Source organism: Sus scrofa, chromosome 10 (assembly GCF_054392235.1).
Source record: "Sus scrofa isolate SSC_HxYL_T2T_F1_AM1 chromosome 10, Sscrofa_HxYL_maternal_Yorkshire_Landrace_v2.0, whole genome shotgun sequence".
Classification (NCBI taxonomy): domain Eukaryota; kingdom Metazoa; phylum Chordata; class Mammalia; order Artiodactyla; family Suidae; genus Sus; species Sus scrofa.
Window position 1 is genome coordinate 15,138,282 of NC_139392.1, and position 19,960 is coordinate 15,158,241.

A 19,960-nucleotide genomic window follows, 5' to 3' on the forward strand; every position below is an offset into this window, starting at 1 on the left:
AAAATAAACTCTGTGTTCAAGAAACAATTTTGCGGGTTTTTTTTTTTTTTTAATTGAAGTACAGCTGATTTACAATATTGTGTTAATTTCTGCTAGACAGCAAAGTGATTCTGTTATACACATATATACATTCTGTTCTTCAATATTCTTTTCCAATCTTTGTGCTTTTTTCTTTTCTTCCCCTCCAGATGTGTAGAAAGCTAGATGGTCAGACTGCACGATCCCTAAAGTTACTTTTCATGTAAACATTTTCAGATGTGAGCTGTGGTGTAGGTCACAGACTTGGCTGCGATCCCACATTGTCATGGCTGTGGTGTGTCGGCCGGCAGCTGCAGCTCCAATTCAACCCCTAGCCTGGGAACTTCCACATGTCGCAGGTTCGGCTCTAAAAAGACAAACAGGAGTTCCCATTGTGGCGCAGTGGTTAACGAATCTGACTAGGAACCATGAGGTTGCAGGTTCAATCCCTGCCCTTGCTCAGTGGGTTAACTATCCGGCATTGCCATGAGCTGTGGTGTAGGTCGCAGACGTGGCTCGGATCCCGAGTTGCTGTGGCTCTGACATAGGCTGGCAGCTACAGCTCGGATCAGACCCCTAGGCTGGGAACCTCCATATGCCGCAGGAGCGGCCCAAGAAATGGCAAAAAGACAAAAAATAAATAAATAAAATAAAATTTCATTTATAAAAAAAAATAAATAAAAATAAAAAGACAAACAAACAAAAAACCCAGTATCTTATCTCCAGACAGAGATACTGGAAAGTATAATTTGGTGCTATATTAGGGACTGGGAGGAGAGGTTTTGTTTAGATAGGGATTTATCATGATGGCGAACAGAAATGTTTGGACTTTTCAAGCTATTTCTGAAATGGGGAGGCCTGAGAACACTGCCTTGTTGAGTCCCTCAACCCACCATTAGGAGGGGTAAAGGTACTTCCTGTTTTAATCAAAAGCTCGATCATTAGAAATAGATTAATGGAGGATTGCCTACGGTAATTCCTGTATACTTCTCAATATCTAAATTCTACTCTTGGGTTCTGCTGAGCTTTCATAAAGGCCCACACATTCTCAGAGGTGCATTTCCTTGGCTTTTCATTAAGTTGTTTTTAATGAACTGAATTTTAGCAATATCCTCTGCTTATATTAGGAGAACTACCAACTTCAGTCCTGAAAGGCTTGTTTTTGTTTTTATGATAGGGATATTGTTAAAAATGCCTGTTACACCTGAGCGTTCTATTTATGAGAAGCCAGTAGAGAAAATTTTCTTACAACGGCACAGTGGGAGCAATGGCTAGCTTGATTTTTAGGTCACCCTTTTAGTTCACTCTCTTGTGAAAGCTCAATATACAAAGGAATACGATAAACAATTACCTAAAAGTAGTATCTCAGAAAAATAATTCTTAGCAATACAAATTCTCAGAAATTTTCTTATTCTTAGGAATTAATTTTTTAGAAAAATAAACCCCCAAATACTTTCACCAGAAAAAAAGTAACGAATTACCTTTTTGTGAGAGTATAAATGTGGGCTATAATAAGATACAAAGGTCTACATAGGATAAGAGCTTCAATACCAACATTATTTTCCAATTAGTAGAAATAAGGGCTAAGAATATTTGGAACATTAAATCTAATTATTCTCTTTTTTTTAAATTCTTTTTAGGGCCGCACCTGCAGCATATCAAGGTTCCCGGGCTAGGGGTCGAATCAGAGCTACATCTGCCTGCCTACACCACAGCCACTGCAATGAGGGATCCGAGCCACAACTGCAATCTACATCACAGCTCACGGCTACGCCGAATCCTTAACCCTTTGGGCGAGGCCAGGAATCAAACCTGTGTCCTCAAGGATACTAGTCAGATTCATTTCTGCTGAGCCATGATGGAAACTTAACTGATATGTGGCCATGTTTCTGAGCTGTAGTACGAAGTAAAATGAAAGGTGAATTCCATATACTGTCATGTGGGAACAATCAGAATTTTATTCAATAGCATATTAGAAAGCTTATAAAGCCAACTGTACAATTTTTTTTTTTTAGGGTGAACCTGCAGCATATGGACGTTCCCAGGCCAGGGGTCAAATCAGAGCCGCAGCTGCCAGCCTACACCAGAGCTACAGTAACACAAGATCAGGGCCATGTCTGTAACCTACACTGAGCCAAAAAGGAACTCTCCTACATAAATATTTTAGAGAATCATTTATTGAAATGATTCTTAATCATGAAAAGAACTCAACAAATACAGTTGAATAAAGAAACTATTAATAAATGGAATAAACCTGATAATGAAATATCAGGTTTCATCATCAAATGACAAATCGAAATAAACTAGAAGACATAAAAGCTGTGGCAAAGTGCTGGGTGTGAGGGGCCTATCGATTTAAATATGAAACTAAAGAACATGACTCTTGAACAGAATGTAAATGTGTTGACAGCGAACAAAGAAAAACTACACAGGGAACAAAAGCTGGTAAGTGGAAGAAGGGCAACAGAAGAATGTTAATTATCTAATTTGCAGAGCAGAAATTAAACTGAGGCCATCTGTAATGAAATGTATACTGGGAAGTTTAGCTTTGTTTACTTTTAAATTTCAAATAAATTGAATTAAGTGTTAAGTTTACTCCCCTTCCTCCCTCTCATTCATTCAATTATCCACCCATCCAACAACTCATGCTGAACAAAAATGTTTGGAATGCTGTCTTCACGAAATGTATGCAGATTATTTTGTAGTAGAAGAATTAAGGGTGATCGGTCTTCTTTTTTGTATTTTGTATGCACTGCTTATTATTTTTAAAAAACAGCAACGTCAATACTGTACAGGCATCTTAAAAGTTGTCATGGAGTTTCCACTAGGGTGCAAAGGGACTGGCAGGGTCTCAGCAGCACCAGGACACAGGTTTGATCCCTGGCCCAGCACCAGAGGGTGGTTAAAAGATCTGGTGTTGCCACAGCCACAGCATAGGTCACAACTGTGGCTCAGATCTGATCCCTGGTTAGGAAATTCCGTATGTCTCAGGGCCACTAAAAAAGAAAAAAGTTGTCATATACTAAAATGGAGGACAGAATTCAACGCTGTAGTCTTAAAACTCAATTTTCCACTGGATATTTATAACGAGCCTCTACCTATTTACTTTTCATCTTAAAAATTTCTTCTCCATTTCAAATATGTTGAGGATAATTCCTTTAAAGTGATAATCGAAGATCTAAAAGAACATAAAATGTAATTGATATCTCAAATATATCCGTTAAGAATTTAACTCTAAATATCACTTTTATTTTCACACCACAGAAAGGTCCCAAGCCACAGCAGTGACAACATCAGATCCTTAACCTGCTGCACCACAGCGGGAACTCCTACTTATCTGTATTTATTTATCTGGCTGCACCTGTGGCATATGGAAGTTCTGGTGCCAGGGATCAAATCCGAGCTACAGCTGCAACCTACACCGGATCTTTAATCCCCTGCACCATAGTGGGAACTCCTACTTATCTGTATTTAAAATGCAAGAAATATACACAAAAATATACCATTTCCTTTACTCACTTTTGTGATAGTTTTTAAGATGGCAAGACGATCCGCTGGGGGTGGCAAACCCACAAAGAGTGTTTTGTCCAGGCGGCCTGGGCGCAGGATTGCAGGGTCAATGATATCTAGAGAACGGAGGAGAAAATCCTAAATAAGTAAAATAAAATCTTTCCTGCTTTCCTCCAGGATTTCTGATCTCGGATGATGACCCCCGCCTACTCCTCAGGTAGAGGGATTCTCCCTTCCCTCTAACTGGAGACACACTCTATCAGTTATGCCCCCATCACCTCGACTCTCTGTGAAGGTGGATGTAATGTCCCCCCAGCCCGTCCTGTTTGTAAACTTTGCTCTCTGAGATGCCTTACAATGCTGCAAGAGTCGTCTTCCTAAAATGCGTATTCAATTCCCTCAACTCCTGTTCCCCACTGCAGAATGAAGCCTAACACTTTCACCATCACACTACAGTGCAGGCTGCCAAACCTACAAGTCACCTGACTCTATAGGGAAAAGGTTCTCAAACATTCTGGTCTCAAGAACTTTTGTACTTAAAAGATTCTAAGGGAGTTCCTGATGTGGCTCAACAGAAATGAATCTGACTAGTATCCATGAGGACACAGGTTCAATACCTGGCCTCACTCAGTGGATGAAGGACGCAGTGTTGCGTGACCTGTGATGTAGGTCACAGACAGGGCTCAGATCCCTCACTGCTGGGGCTGTGGCGCAGGCCAGCAGCTGCAGCTCCGATTCGACTCCTAGCCTGGGAACCTTCATATGCCATGGGTGCAGCCCTAAAAAGACCAAAGAAAAAAAAATATTTTTCTGTGAAATCCTTTTTAACCTTTCTCTCTTGTCCTTCCCTGAAGTCCTTTATTTGTAGGCAGCCACTGATCTCTTCAGTCACTATGGATTAGTTTGCATTTTCTACAATTTTGTGTAAGTGGGATCATATAGTATGCACTATCTGCTTTCTTTTACTCAACACAATTATTTTGAGACTCATCTAGGTGGTTATGTGCATTAGTACTTATTTCTTTCTTATAGCTGAGTACCATTCCATTATATGGCTACACCGCATTTGTTCTTCAATTCTTCTGTGGACAAACATTTGGCATGTTTGCTGTTTTGGACTGCGACAAGCAGAGCTGCTATGAATATTCATGTAAAGACTTTGTATACGCTTCCATTTCTCTTCAGTAAATACCAAAATGTGGGGTGCAAAGTAGTATGACTATCCACTGCAGGTGAATGCTTAACTTTTAAAAATCAACAAACTGTTTTCCAAATCAGTCGTACCATTTTACATTCCCATCAGACCTGTATAAGAGCTCAAGATCCTCCATCTCCTTGCCAACACTTAGCAGTCTTTTTAATCTTAGTCATTCCAAGATTTGCAGTGTTATCTCACTGCAGCTTTAATCTGCGTTCTTGTTGTTGTGTTTTTTGTTTTTGTTTTCGTTTTTGTCTTTTCTAGGGCCGCACCCAAAGCATATGGAAGTTCCCAGGCTAGGGGTCTAATCGGAGTTGTAGCCACCAGCCTATGCCAGAGCCACAGCAACACCAGATCCGAGCCCCATCTGTGACCTGCAGCATAGTCCACAGCAACGCCGGATCCTTAACCCACTGAGCGAGACCAGGGCCTGAACCCTAAACCTCATGGTTCCTAGTTGGATTCATTAACCACTGAGCCACGATGGGAACTCCTAATTTGCATTCTTGATGACTAATGATGTTCACATTTTCATGTGCTTATTTGCTACCTGCATACTTTCTATGATGAGATGTCTGTACAAACTTTTTGCCCATTTTTAATGTCTGTTGTTGTTGTTGAGTTTTTTGTTTGATCTTTTATGGTTGCACCTGTGACATACAGAAGTCTCTGGGATAGGGGGCTGAACTGGAGCTGCAACTGCAGGCCTACACCACAGCCATGGCAACACTGGATCCTAGCCACATCTGGGACCTACGCTGCAGCTTGCAGCAGCTGAATCCTTAACACACTGAGTGAGGCCAGGGATCAAACCCGAATCCTCACAGACACCATGTCAGGTTCTTAACCATTGGAGCCACAGTGGGAACTTCTATTGTTGAGTTTTGAGTTGGGAGTTGTTACTGAATTCATGATTTATTCTGGATATAAACCCCTTTGTTAAATAAAATAGTTTGCAGATATTTTCTCTCAGTCTGTGGTTTGTCTTTGTATTCTCTTAGTAGCATATTTTGAAGAGCAATTCAATTTATATCTTTGCTCTAAAGGATTGTGTTTTTGGTGTCATATTTTAAGAAATCTTTGTTTAGCCCAACGTAGAAAAAATTTTCTCCCATATTCCAGGAGTTTTATAGCTTTGGGTTTTCATTGTCAATACCATGCTGTGGAAAATTTTTTTTTTTAATCTTAAATACACAAACATAGATCTTAAAGCCAGACCTGCATGCCTCAAGATAAAGCCTGATGTAATGATCCCGACTGTAATTAGAAAGCATTTTTAGGAGTTCCCGTCGTGGCGCAGTGGTTAACGAATCCGACTAGGAACCATGAGGTTGCGGGTTCGGTCCCTGCCCTTGCTCAGTGGGTTAATGATCCGGCGTTGCCGTGAGCCGTGGTGTAGGTTGCAGACGCGGCTCGGATCCCGCGTTGCTGTGGCTCTGGCGTAGGCCGGCAGCTACAGCTCCGATTCGACCCCTAGCCTGGGAACCTCCATATACCTCGGGAGCGGCCCAAGAAATAGCTAAAAAAAAAAAAAAGACCAAAAAAAAAAAAAAAGAAAGAAAGCATTTTTAGTTTAGGATTTTTATGATCACTTGAATTCTCTAACAAACATCTAATTTAGTATTAGAGAGTCTATCGTTTTAAGAAAGTAGTTATTTTCATTACAGTTAAAAGCATCCTGAGCACTTTCTATACATTAAAGTGTGTGTCTGTGTACGTGTGTGTACACCGACTTAAACTATGCTCCACCTAAAGCTCTTAGAAAATTCTAAGTATTACACCACTTCTCAAAGATAAGCTGGCTCATACCCAGCTTCTCTATTTGACTAAAAGGCATTTTAAACACGACATACTTAAGACTGAGATCGTAATCTTTTTCCATCCCCTCCCAAACAGGGCCCTGCCATTGTCCTTCCTATCTTGGTTAATGCCAACTCATCCTGCCAGTTTTTCAGGCCTAAAATTTGGAGTCATGTTGAGCCTATTCTCTCACATGCATATTCAAGCCACCAGCAAATCCTGTCAACTCTATATTCAGAGTATATTCACAATATATTCAGATTTCTTTCTACATCCCCAGGTTTTATTTGGTTGAGACAACCAGCATCTTGCTCTTGGGTTTTATTTTTTACAACTTCCTAATTGGTTCCCTACCTAACTGTGTCAGAGACAGAATTCTAGGTGGAAGACTCGAGATAATAATTCCTTTTTTTTTTTTTTTGCTTCCGCAGGTAGTGGCTTAATGTGGAATCTCAGTTCCCAGGCCAGGGGTTGAACCCAAACTGAAGCAGTGAAAGTCTTAACCACTAGACCACCAAGGAGAACTCCCTCAAGATAATAATTCATACTTTTTTTTTTTTTTTGCCTTTTTGCCATTTCTAGGGCCGCTCTCGCGGCATATGGAGGTTCCCAGGCTAGGGGTCTAATCCGAGCTGTAGCCGCTGGTCTACACCAGAGCCACAGCAACACAGGATCCGAGCCTCGTCTGCGACCTACACCACAGCTCATGGCAACGCCGGGTCCTTAACCCACTGAGCAAGGCCAGGGATCGAACCCGCAACCTCATGGTTCCTTGTCGGATTTGTTAACCACTGCGCCACAACGGGAACTCCAATAATTCATACTTTCGTAATGAAAAAGTCACCAATAATCCCAAAGATTTAAGGACAAAATCCATTCACTCACAAATGAGACAGATGCCTGAAGAGGCACTCTTGCCACATCTGCTGATCAATAAGGACCTATTATATTATCAAGAACAAAAAACAGCTAAAATTTAAGAGCTAATGGTAGTAAGCTTCAACTTTAGGAAAAACTGTTTTGTTGCAAATGGAACCTCAATTTTCAACAAAAGTGTCTAGATAATTCAATGGAAGAAAAGACTAGTCTTTGCAACAAAATATACTGAGAGAGATATCCACATGCAAAAGGATGAATGGACATCTTTCTCACAATATACAAAAAACTCAACATCAATCAGAGATCATAAGCACTAAATGTATGAAACTCTTAGAAGAAAACACAGGTGTTAATATTTGGGATCTTGGGTTAGGCAATGATTTCTCAGATATGATATCAAAAGCAAATGTGATTAAAAAAAGAAATCAATAGACTGAACTTTATTAAAATTTGAAACTTTTGTTCTCCAAATAACATCATCTAGAAAGTGAAAAGATGATTCCCAGACTGAAAGAAAATGCATATTCTAATCAGACATTTGATTATGGATTAGAATAAAGAATTCTTACTACTCAATGATAAAAAGGTATTAACCCAACCAAAAACTGGGGGAAGGATTCAAACAGCTGTTTCGCTAAAGAAAATATACAAATATACAAATAAAGAAAATATACAAATGGCCAATAAGAAAAGATGTTTAACATCATTAACTACCAGGGAAATGCAAACCAAACTACAATGAAATTCTACCTCACATCTACTAGATGGCTACAGTAAAAAAGACAAACAGAAGTTCCCACTGTGGAATCTGACTGCAGCAGCTCGGGTGACTGCGATGGCTCAGATTCAATCCCTGGCCTGAGAAACTCCATGTGCTGCGGGTGTGACCATAAGAAAAAAACAAAAAGACAAATAACAATAGGCGTTGGTGGATGAGGATGTGAAGAACTTGGAACCCTCATATACTGTTTTGTCACAATTACTAGCAGGAATAGAGTATTCAGCAGTTTCTCAAAATGTTAACTGTATAGTTACTAGATGACCCAGCATTTTTATTCTTATGTATCTGCCCTAGATAAATTATATGCCCACACAAAAACTTGTGATGAATGTTCATAGCAGCATTATCATAACAGCCAAAAAGTGGAAACAACCTAAATGTCCACCAACTGGTGAATAAATAAAATGTGACATGTCCACATAATGGAATACTACCTGGCAATAAAAAGGAATTAAGTATTGATACATTCTGCAACATGGATGAACCTTGAAAACATGTTAGGTAAAAGGAGCTAGACTGGAATTCTCCGGTGGCTCTGTGGGTTAAGGACCCAGCGTTGTCACAGCTGTGGCTCTGGTTGCTGCTATGGTGTGGGTTCTTTCGCATGCCGCAGGCACAGCCCACCCCCCGCTCCAAAAAAAAAACAGAAGCTAGATATGATAGCCCACATACTCTATGATTCCATTCACATAAAATATCCAGAATAAGGAAATCTGCAGAGACATAAAGTAGACTAGAGGCTGCCGAGGGCTGGGGTGGGGCAAGAATGGAGAGGGACTGCTACCAGACACAGATTTCTTTTTAGGGTGATGGAAATGTTCTAAAATTAGGTTGCTGGGATGGCTGCACACTTTTGCAAATATACTCAAAATCATGGACCTGTACACTTAAAATGGGTAAAATTCAGAGTATATTACATATCTAAATAAAACCTTTTTTTTTTTTTTTTAATTGGGCAGTTCCCATTGTGGCTCAGCAGTAAAGAATCCCACTAGTATGCATGAGGACGTGGGTTCAATCCCTGGCCTCACTGAGTGGGTTAAGGATCTGGCATTGCTGTGAGCTGCGGTGTAGATTACAGACGCAGCTCGGATCATGTGCTACTGTGGCTGTGGTGTAGGCTGGCAGCTACAGCTCCAATTCAACGCCTAGCCTGAGAACTTCCATATACTCTGGGCGTGGCCCTAAAAAATAAAAAAATAAATAAAAATAAAAATAAATTAGGTCCTCAAACTAAAGAGACTATCAATATGCCCACTGAAAATTATTACAAGATGACACAGCCTTTGTGAAGATGTGTCTCCTCTTTTTTTTTTTTTTTGTCTTTTTGCCATTTCTTGAGCCGCTCCCGCGGCATATGGAGGTTCCCAGGCTAGGGGTCAAATCGGAGCTGTAGTCACTGGCCTATGCCAGAGCCACAGCAACGCGGGATCCGAGCCGCGTCTGCAACCTACACCACAGCTCATGGCAACGCCGGATCGTTAACCCACTGAGCAAGGCCAGGGATCGAACCCGCAACCTCACGGTTCCTAGTTGGATTCATTAACCACTGAGCCACGATGGGAACTCCTCCTCTTTTTAATTTTTTAAAATTTATTTATTTATTTATTATTTTTCGGCTGCGTCCACAGCATGTGGAAGTTCCTGGGCCAAGGATTGAACCCGAGCCAAGTAGCAATCCAAGCTGCTGCAATGCTGGATTCTTGACATGCTAGGCCATAGGAATTCCGGGTCTCCTCTTATGATTCATTAAACAAATACTTACTGAGTTCTATTATGTACCAGGGTACCTGTATATCAGCAGAAGTAATGCCAAGGCCGACATTAATTTTAAAAGGGCAGTACTATACCAAAGGGCAAGATATACTAGCCCGACCCCCCACCAAGTCATTGTTCAACTGCTTTCAAGGAGCATTCAACCATGATCCAAGATCACTGAGGACAGGTAAAGGAACACTGCATTTCGCTTGGAATTTAAATGGCTGAATATCTTACTACAATAAAATCTTCTTGGTAAGTCATCCACTCTTTCATCTGGAATAATTAAGGGCTTACAATGGGTAGGAATCCTGAGCCAGAAGCTATCTCGCAAATATAAGACTGCAGACTTATGCCTTGCCCAGAAGAAGCTTGCACATTCTAATTTATCTACTTTTCCGACTGTGCTATACTTGGAGGACAGAACCTCTTTCTAGATACCAAATTGCTATACTAGGAGGAAGGAGACACCCACTGAATAGAAGAAAGAGTAATAAGCTAGTGGGGCTATTTGGGTCCCACAACCTACACATGTTGTGCAAGAATGTTTTGAACCCGGCAGACAGAGGATGACGTGGGAATTATTCCTCAAATGAGAACATCTTTTTCAGGAGTTGGTATTTGAAAAGGGGAACGCAAAGATGTGTGTAGGAAAAGTTAAACTTAGGGCATCTGTGGTCGAGATATAATTTGCACATGGAGCTTCATCTCCTGGGGTTGAGCACAGGGAAGTAGTTCATTTCCAGAACAGGGCCTTTGGTATACCTCACATTAGGAGAAGGCTGTCAGAGTTCTTCAGAACGAGAGGTAGAATGGTAAGTGAACCAGGGTTTTCGTTTACTTTCTAAAAATCAGCACCTCAAAAATCAGGGGAAAAGCATAAAGACAGAGATGGAAAATAGAAGAAAAAAAATTTAGTAGATCATTTAAGAGGTTTAAGTGCTAAGCATACATATGAAACAAATAAACCAAAAGTCACCTAAAAAGCATCAGAATGATATCCCGCTCTTTCCCCCCTTTCTTGGCCGCCCCTGTGCCATACAGAAGTTCCTGGGCCAGGGATTGAATCTGAGCCATAGCTGTGACCTATGCCACAGCTGCGGCAATGCCAGATCCTTAACCCACTGTGCCACAGCAGGAACTCTTACAACTTTTAAAAGAAAAAAAAAAAAAGCTATACCTATACTCTATGGAAAAAATAATTTTCAACTCAAAACTCTCTATCAAGCCAAGCAACCAATCAATAATGAGAGAAGAATAAAGATATTTTCAAATATATAAGAACTCAAAAAAATGTATCTTCTACATGACCTTCCTTAGGAAAGCCACTGAAAGATAAGCTCTAGCAAAATGAGAGAGTAAACCAAGAGACGAACGTAAGAGCAGAAACAGTGCAAAACAAAGGAAAGCAGGAAAGGGAAGTCCTGAAATAAAGCTATTTATACCACAGACCCAGATGGTACCAGTCAGGACTGCAGCAGGAGGATAAGAAGTTCCAGAAGGAATGTCTCAAATAACAAATAAAACATCAAATAGAACTGATATGTCACCTAGGTAAATAATATTGACTGTTGTATAACATAGCTGATGAAGAATGTGGACACAGAAAACAAAGCAAAAGAAAAAAAATGAGGGTTACTAAATCTAAGAATAAAAGTTATATGAAAAAGGAAACCTAGGAATTCCCTGGTAGCCTAGTGGTTTAGGATCTGGCATTGTCACTGCCGTGGCTTTGGTCACTGCTGTGGCAAGGGTCTGATCCCTGGCCTGGGAACCTCTGCATGCTCCAGCCATGGCCAAAAAAAAAAAAAAAATGGAAACCTAACCTAACCAGTGTTGCTCTCAGGCTGGTATCGAGAAATATTTGCATAATCATGGTAATGTAAATGCTGGCTTGTGCTTGAACTAAAGTTGTGATAAACCTATTTTATATTGGGAGGATGGAGTGGCGAGAACAGATGGTGCGGCATTGATGGGGTGGGCTGTGTGTGGGTAAAGGGTCAGTGTAAGATAATGAACATGCACCGACCTTAAAAAGTTCATGGGTGGTATGCAAATGAAAATGATAAGCCATAGTAGTATGAGCATATTATTTGAAAACATGGAGAAAATACAGAAGAAAAATAGCCCAAGGAGTTTACCAGTAGTTGCCTCTGAGTAGAGATGGGGAGAGGGACACAAAGAATGGCAGTTTTTGTTACAAGCTTTGCAGTGTCATTTGATTTTTTTTTTTTTTCCCTTTTTTGGCCGCTTCGTGGCATATGGAGTTTCCAGGCCAGGGATCAGATCCAAGCCACAGCTGCAATTGCAGCTGCTATAACGCCAGATCCTTAACCCACTGTGCCAGGCCGGGGATCGAATCCATATCCCAGCATTCCCAATCCCAATGCGCTCGCTACAGGAGGAACTCCACAGTGTCATTTGATTTTTATTGGTATCTCCCTCTATGAATTTTTCTTTTTCATGCCTTTCACTGAGTGGACCCGCCACCTCAAAGCCTGTTAATGGCCGTTCTCATGGGGAGTTTGCCAATTTACAAGAATCAAGTCACACAAAACAAATACTGTTCAAAACCTGAGACATAACAAAACAAACTCCAGTATGTAGAGGTGATTACGGTACAGAATGCAAAGTAAATGAACATGTGCTTTAAAGAACTCTCAAAACTCCAAAAACAAACAAACAAACAAAACCCACAAACCACAAAAACCAAAAACACCACAGTGCCATTTTAGAAAATGAGCAAAGGATGCAAAGAGATAATTTGCTGACGAAGATATAAGGATGGCAAAGAAACACATGAAAAGAAATTCTCATCAGCCATTAGAGAAATACAAAATAAAACCATGATGAGGTATCACACTATGCATCTCTTAGAATAGCTAAAATAAAAAATTGTGACAATACACAATACTTGCAGAGGTGCATAGAAACTGGACCTCTCTTAGTATTATTGAAAGAAATTACAACCACTCAGGAAGAATCTGAGAATCTCTTTAAAAACTGAACATACACTTATATGAGCCAGCAATCATGCTCCTGGGAATCTATCTCTAAGAAATGAAACCTTGTGTCCACACGAGAAAGTATACATAGATGTTCATAGCAGCTTTATTTGTAACAGTCAAAAACTAGGAATGGCTATAATGCTCTCAAGCAAAGGATGCAACTTGGGATTAATTTCCAAAATATAACAAATAGCTCATACAGTTCAATATCAGAGAAACAAACAACCCAATCAAAAAATAGGCAGAAGATCTAAACAGACACTTCTCCAAAGAAGACGGAGAAGATGGCAAACAGGCACAGGAAAAAAAGCTCAACATCACTAATTATTAGAGAAATGCAAATTAAAACCTTACCTCACACTGATCAGAATGGCTATCATCAAAAAGTCTACAAATATAAGTCCCCCTATGGCGAAGTGGGTTAAGGATTTGGCATTGTCACTGAAGTGGCCCTGGTCACTGCCATGGCATGGGTGTAATCCCTGGCCTGGGGAACTTACACAGGTGCAGGTAAAAAAAGAAAAAAGCTTACAAATAATAAATGCTGGAGAGGGTGTAGAGAAAAAAGATTCTTCCCACACCATTAGTGGGAATGTAAATTGGTATAACGAGTATGGAGGTTTCTTAAAAAACTAAAAATGGAGATATCATATGACCCTCCAATCCTACTCCTGGGCATCTCTCTAGAGGAAATCGTAATTTGAAAAGATACAGGCACCCCATTGTTCACTGCAGCATTACTTCCAATAGCCAAGACATGGAAGCAACCTAAACGTTCATTGAAAGAGGAATGGATAAAGAAGAGGAGATACATACATACAATGGAATATTACTCAGCCATAAAAAAGAATGAAAATGCCACTTGCAGCAACATGGATGGACCCAGAAATTATCATACTAAGTGAAATCAGCCATACAAAGACAAATATCATGACAGTGCTTGTATGTGGAACCTTACTGTTCATATGTGGAAACTTAAAAAAACAACAACAACAACAACAAAAAACAAATGAACTTATTTACAAAACAGAAAGAGATTCACAGGGAGTCCCTGTTGTGGTTCAGCAACTCAGGGAGTTAATGAAACCAACAGCAGTTAATGAAACCAACTTGGATCCATGATAATGTGGTTCAATCCCTGGCCTCGCCCAGTGGGTTAAGGATCCAGCATTGCCATGAGCTGTGGTGTAGGCTGCAGACGTGGCTCGGATTTTGTGTTGCCCTGGCTGTGGCACAGGGCAACAGTTGTGGCTCCAATACAACCCCTAGCCTGGGAACCTCCATATACCGTACGTGTGGCCCTAAAAAAAAAAAAAAGAAAGAAAAGAAAAAGAGATTCACAGACATAAATACCACCTTACGGTTACCAAAGGGTAAAGGGGTGGGGAGAGACAAATTAGGAGTTTGGAATTAACACATATATACTACTATATATAAAACAGATAACCAACAAGGACCTACTACCATAGCACAGGGAAATATTCTCAGTATTTTATAAAAATCTCTAAGGAAAAAGAACCTGAAAAAGTTTTATGTGTATAAAAGGAATCATTCTTCTGTACACCTGAAACTAACACATTGTAAATCAACTATACTTCGATGAAAAATAAAATAAAATGGGGGAGTCGGGGGGTGGAAGAATTGGGAGTTTAGGATTAACAGAGGCAAACTATTACACATAGGATGGATAAACAACAAAGTCCTACTCTATAACACAGAGAACTATATTCAATATCCTAAGATACATCATAATGGAAAAGGATATGAAAAATACACATGGACAACTAAGTCACTTTACTGTACAGTAGAAACGACCACAACACTGTAAATTAACTATACTTCAATAAAACTTAAATAAAATTAAATAAGGGAAAAAAGATAATGCTCCTACGCATAGAATGGTTAAACAAACTAGAACCTGCACACCACAGAGCGCTGCTCAATACTGAAAAGGAACAAGCTACTGATACACACAAGAATTTGAATCAATCTCAAGGGCATCAGACTAGGTGAATAAAGCTAACCTACAAGGTCACATTTTGTGTGAAGTCTACTTTCTGGTTTTGATCACGTCCTCTAGTTATGCAAAATACAACAATTGAGGTAAACTGGGTACAGGAAAATTCTGTTCATTATTTTCTAATTTCTTGTGAATTTATAACTGTTTCAAAATACATAAACAAAAAAAATCACATATTTTATTAAAAAAAAGAAAAATCAGATCACATCACTTCCCCACTCAAAACCCTGCTACTGCTTCCCAACCCAGCAGAATAAAATCCACAGCCCTTACTGTGGCCTAACAGGCCCTGGGCAGCTCTCTGTCACTGTCCCCCTGACCCATTTCACTCTAGACACACTGGCCTTCTTGCTGGTTCTCTGACACACCAAACTTGTTCTCACCTCAGGGCTTCTGTCCCTATTGTTGATTCTCTACCAGTAACACCTTCTCCCAAGTCTGTGCATGGTTCAATCCTTCACATCATTTGGGTTCATGCTCACACATCACTTCTTCTGAAGATGCTTTCCTGGACCGTGATATCTAAGTTAACATTCCTCTCCCCAAACAATAGTCATTCACCATCCTCTTACCCTGCTTTATTTCTTTGTCTATTATTTACCCCCTGTTCCTCAGCCCCACAGCAGAATATATGCAGGCAAAAAAATTTTTCTGAATTGTTAACCTTTCAATTCTCAAAGCTTAGTAGACAAGGGATATAATAAAAGTGCAATAAATTTTTGATGAGCGAAAAATGAAGTCTTTTGAGAGATTAAAGGCAGTAATAATGATATGACTGATCTACAACACTGAACTGAGAGGTTGAATGCACAATTTGTACCATACAACAAAGAATGTGATCAAAGAAAAATACATATTAATACAGATGAAAGATAACTGAATTTTTTTACATTCCTACTTCTCTCCTTTTGAATCTGGTCCTCCCCGTCACTGCCCCAGCTAACAGAATTTGTCTATTCTAGGCCTTGCCCTCAGGAGGAATGGTAGCTTCCACCTTCATGTCCAGCTGTCGTGTAAGAAGTGTGCATGCTCAGAGAGCTATGCTAATGGAAGCCAAGTCACAAGGAGAGGCCTTGGAAGATGACAGTGGGATGGGGCGGGGGTTGGATGGAGATGCCAAGGAACACCAAGGCACTAGCCATGTCAGTAGAGAATTCACCTTGGAAAGGGATCCTCTGGCCCTGCCACACCGGGTGGTGGCATGTCATTCAGAGATGAGCCACCTGCACAGGCCCTTCCTGAATTCCTGACTTAAAATTACAAGCAATGCAAAAACAGTGATTTTAAGCCACTAAGTATCACAGTAGTTTGACATGCAGCAATAGCTAACCAGAACATCAGACAAGAAAATTTTCCTTAAAAAGAACCTGTCTTGAAAGAGAAGGACAAGTATCATATGATACAAGTTATATGTGGAATCTAAAACATGGCACAAATGAACCTATCTATAACACAAAAACAGATTCACAGACATGGAGAACAGTCTTGCGGTTGCCAAAGGGAAGGCAGGAGGGAGTGGGATGGCCAGGGAGTTTGGGGTTAATAAATGCAGACTATGACACTTTCAATGAATAGATAGGCATTGCTGTCATGGCTCAGTGGGTTAAGAACCCAACAGTGTCTGTGAGGATGCAGGTTCATCCCTGGCCTTGCTCAGTAGGTTAAAGATGTGGTACTGCCATAAGCTGCAGTGCAGGTGCAGCCTTAAAAAGAAGGAAAAAAAAAGGAATGGCTAGACAATAAGTCCTACTGTATAGTACAGGGAACTATATCCAATCTCCTGGGGATAGACTATGACGGAAAATAATATACATTAAGAAAGAAGCTATATATACATACATATGTATATATACACACACATATATATGAGTTACTTTGCTGTACAGCAGAAATTGGCACAACATTGTTAATTAACTGTACTTAATAAAAAAGAATGTCTTGATTTTTTGGCTTTATACTGGCTGTTAAACAAGCACATGTTTTCCTTGTTTAACTGGTAGCTGCATAAAGGAATTAGGAATAAAAGATGGTTTTTCTTTTTTTTGAATGTTTTGTATTTGAACCTTAATAAAACTTAACATGCAAAAAAAAAAAAAAAAAAAAAGAGTGGGAGAGTTCCTTAAACCTGAGCAAAAAACAAGTTATAAATAATCACACTAGAATGTCACAGGAGAGTATACAATGGAAGAGAACTAATGAGTAAGCATCAATATAAAAGATCTAGAACATCTATTTATTAAAATTTTATTTTATTGAAGTATAGCTGATTTACAACATTGTGTTAACGTCTGCACAGCAGTCATTCAGTTAAACATATATTCTTTTCCATTATGGTTTATTATGGGATACTGAATACAGTTCCCTGTGCTATAGAGTAGGACCCTTTGTTTATCCATTCTGTACATAAGAGTTTGCATCTGCTAATCCCAAACTTTCAATCCCTCCCTCCCTCACCCTTGGCAACCACAAGTCTGTTCTCTGCATATGTGGGTTTGTTAGAAAATCTGTTTTTATTTCTTTTTAGATTGTATTTTATTTAGTTAGTTATTTTTGGCCACACCCACAGCATGCTGAAGTTCCGAGGCCAGGAATCAAACCCGTGCCACAGCAGTGACAATGCTGGATCCTTAACTCACTGCACCACTAGGGAATTCCCAGAATACCTGTTTTTAAATTTACATGAAGCATCAATGCAATGGACTTTGTTATGGGGAGAAAGGGATGGGTGAGGTACAGTGGAGAAGAAGACAATATTCAAGGACACAGGAAAAGAACAAAACAGAAGCACCAACACGATGATGCATCTGGTCGTTCACTGGCTAAACTCAACACAGACTACTATGGTCAGTTCTGGGTTTTACACCTAAGGAGAATCTGGAGAATCACAAAGAATTCAAAGACAGGAGTTCCCGTCGTGGCGCAGTGGTTAACGAATCTGACTAGGAACCATGAGGTTGTGGGTTCGATCCCTGGCCTTGCTCAGTGGGTTATGGATCTGGCATTGCCGTGAGCTGTGGTGTAGGTTGCAGATGCGGCTCAGATCCCGTGTTGCTGTGATTCTGGCATAGGCTGGCGGCTACAGCTCTGATTGGACCCCTAGCCTGGGAACCTCCATATGCCGTGGGAGCAGCCCTAGGAAAGGAAAAAAAAAAAAAAGAATTCAAAGACAAATAAAGAGATCAGAGGGAAAAAATCCCATGAGGAAAGGAGAAGTGCCTGAACCAGTTTTGAAGGAAGGGATATAAATAAAACCTAGTGACAGTGAAGGACCTATTATTTTCTAATCCACAGAGTTTAAAGTAAAAGATAAGAGTGCTTAAAACAAACATGAAAAATAGTGAGAGCAGTTAAAGATAGGCTATTACAGCAGACTGTCTTCTTGAAATCTGACAGAAAAGATATGCAGCTGCTGAGGAAAGGTAGGATGTGACTCTGCCCAAATATGAGAAACTTTCAAGGCTTCTTCTAGGATGACTCTGTGATTTTATGACTTAATGACTACTCTTACTGCTAATACTGAAAGTGCTCATGACAGTGGTAATAATTACTAAACAGCTACTTGCCACACACCACAGCAAATGCATTACCACCATCACTTAAGCTTTGTGACAATACTGCCTATTAGGTATTATTATCTTCATTTTATACGTGAAGAAATACTTGTCAGCAAAATGAAGTAACATTTGCCCTGGGTTGATGTAATAACGAATACATTTGGTCTTTGCCCAATTCCTGAGTGACAAGAGTCTTTGTTACGCTAATGAGATAACTCAAGGTTGACCCCCAAGATAACCTCAGGATGGGGCTGGCTATCAGAAAGCCTAACCTCTGATTAGAGGGGTGGAATGTGGAGCCAGACTTTTGGGAAAGCAGGGCGGGGCTGCAGACTGAGCTCAAACACATGGCCAATGAGTCAGTCAAGTCTGGATGTACAGTGACTTCCCAGGAAAAACTCTGGACACTGAAGCTTGCGAGAGACTCCTGGCTGATTAACCAAGGGGTGCTGTGGCCTGACTGTGGAAAGAGGGCATGGGCATTCCCTCTGAGACCGGCCCTAAGTGCACCTTCAGAATAAACTGGGATCATAAGTATAGTGCTTTTCTGCATTCTGGTAATCACTCTAGCAAATTACTGCACCTGAGGGGTCATGAGAATGCCCAGGTTTGGAGCAGGCTGGTCAGAAGTATGTGTGTTCTGGAAACACCACTCACAGTTGCCATGTGAAGTGGGGCAGTACTGCAGACGGATGATTCCTTAACCTACAGGCTCTGACACGAACTCCAGGCACTTAGTGTCCTAAACTGAATTACAACCTGCTCAAGTTGGGACAGACCAGCTGGGGTGGAAAGCGAGCAGTCAGTAAGATACTGAATTACTACAACCAACACTCAAATCCAGTTCTGTCTAATTCAAAGAGAGTATTTCTAGTTCAAAGATTATTTCTAGTCAAAGCATATACCATTAACACCCTTCGGTTTTTCACTTTCAAATGAAATGGTATACAATTCATGAAGGTTTTAGTATCTATATTAAAGTATAAGAAATGAAAAACTATATCAGCTTGACAACGAATAAATCCATTTAGGCAACTAAAGTCCCATATCATTGTTAGGAGACATAGTTAACAAAAATATCACTGCAGAAGCAGCTTAAGAGAGTGGCTCACATGGGTGGCAAAGAATTAAACAACATGAAGAGAATTTAGGAGCCTGAAGATAAAGTCACCTTCAGTGCTTTTGAAGCTTTGAGTCTTCTAAATCCTTCACAGAGTGCTTAAGCTTTTTAACAATTTAAAAAAATAGTTAAACGCAGGTATATAGACATGCTTCTAGCATAAAATCTTAAAAACCTATCTTCAACCTTAAGATACAGTGAAGAAGAGTCTGGTTCTTATTTCCTATAAACTTGAGAGAAACCATAGGACATAAATTCTGTTAACACTTTGTGGTCAAAATGTTACAAGGATTCTCAGACAACAAGACAAATTA

General features: G+C 40.1%; 1 protein-coding gene across 42 annotated transcripts in view; it reads right to left on the bottom strand.

The window, feature by feature from the left end:
* The window catches only part of NVL (nuclear VCP like), a 129,833-nt gene that overhangs the window by 62,419 nt on the left and 47,454 nt on the right, over positions 1–19,960 (bottom strand). For 37 of the 42 annotated variants that reach the window (XR_014817428.1, XR_014817425.1, XR_014817424.1 and 34 more), the window contains one exon: positions 3,538–3,644. Coding sequence is in view for 6 of the 42 variants with exons in the window: in XM_021064380.2 (XP_020920039.2) it covers positions 3,538–3,644 (107 nt within the window). In the remaining 36 variants the exon portion in view is untranslated. Of the gene's footprint in view, positions 1–158; positions 534–1,900; positions 3,645–17,479 lie in introns of those variants that run through there. The other 5 variants (XR_014817440.1, XR_014817437.1, XR_014817435.1 and 2 more) reach the window with 4 other exon arrangements.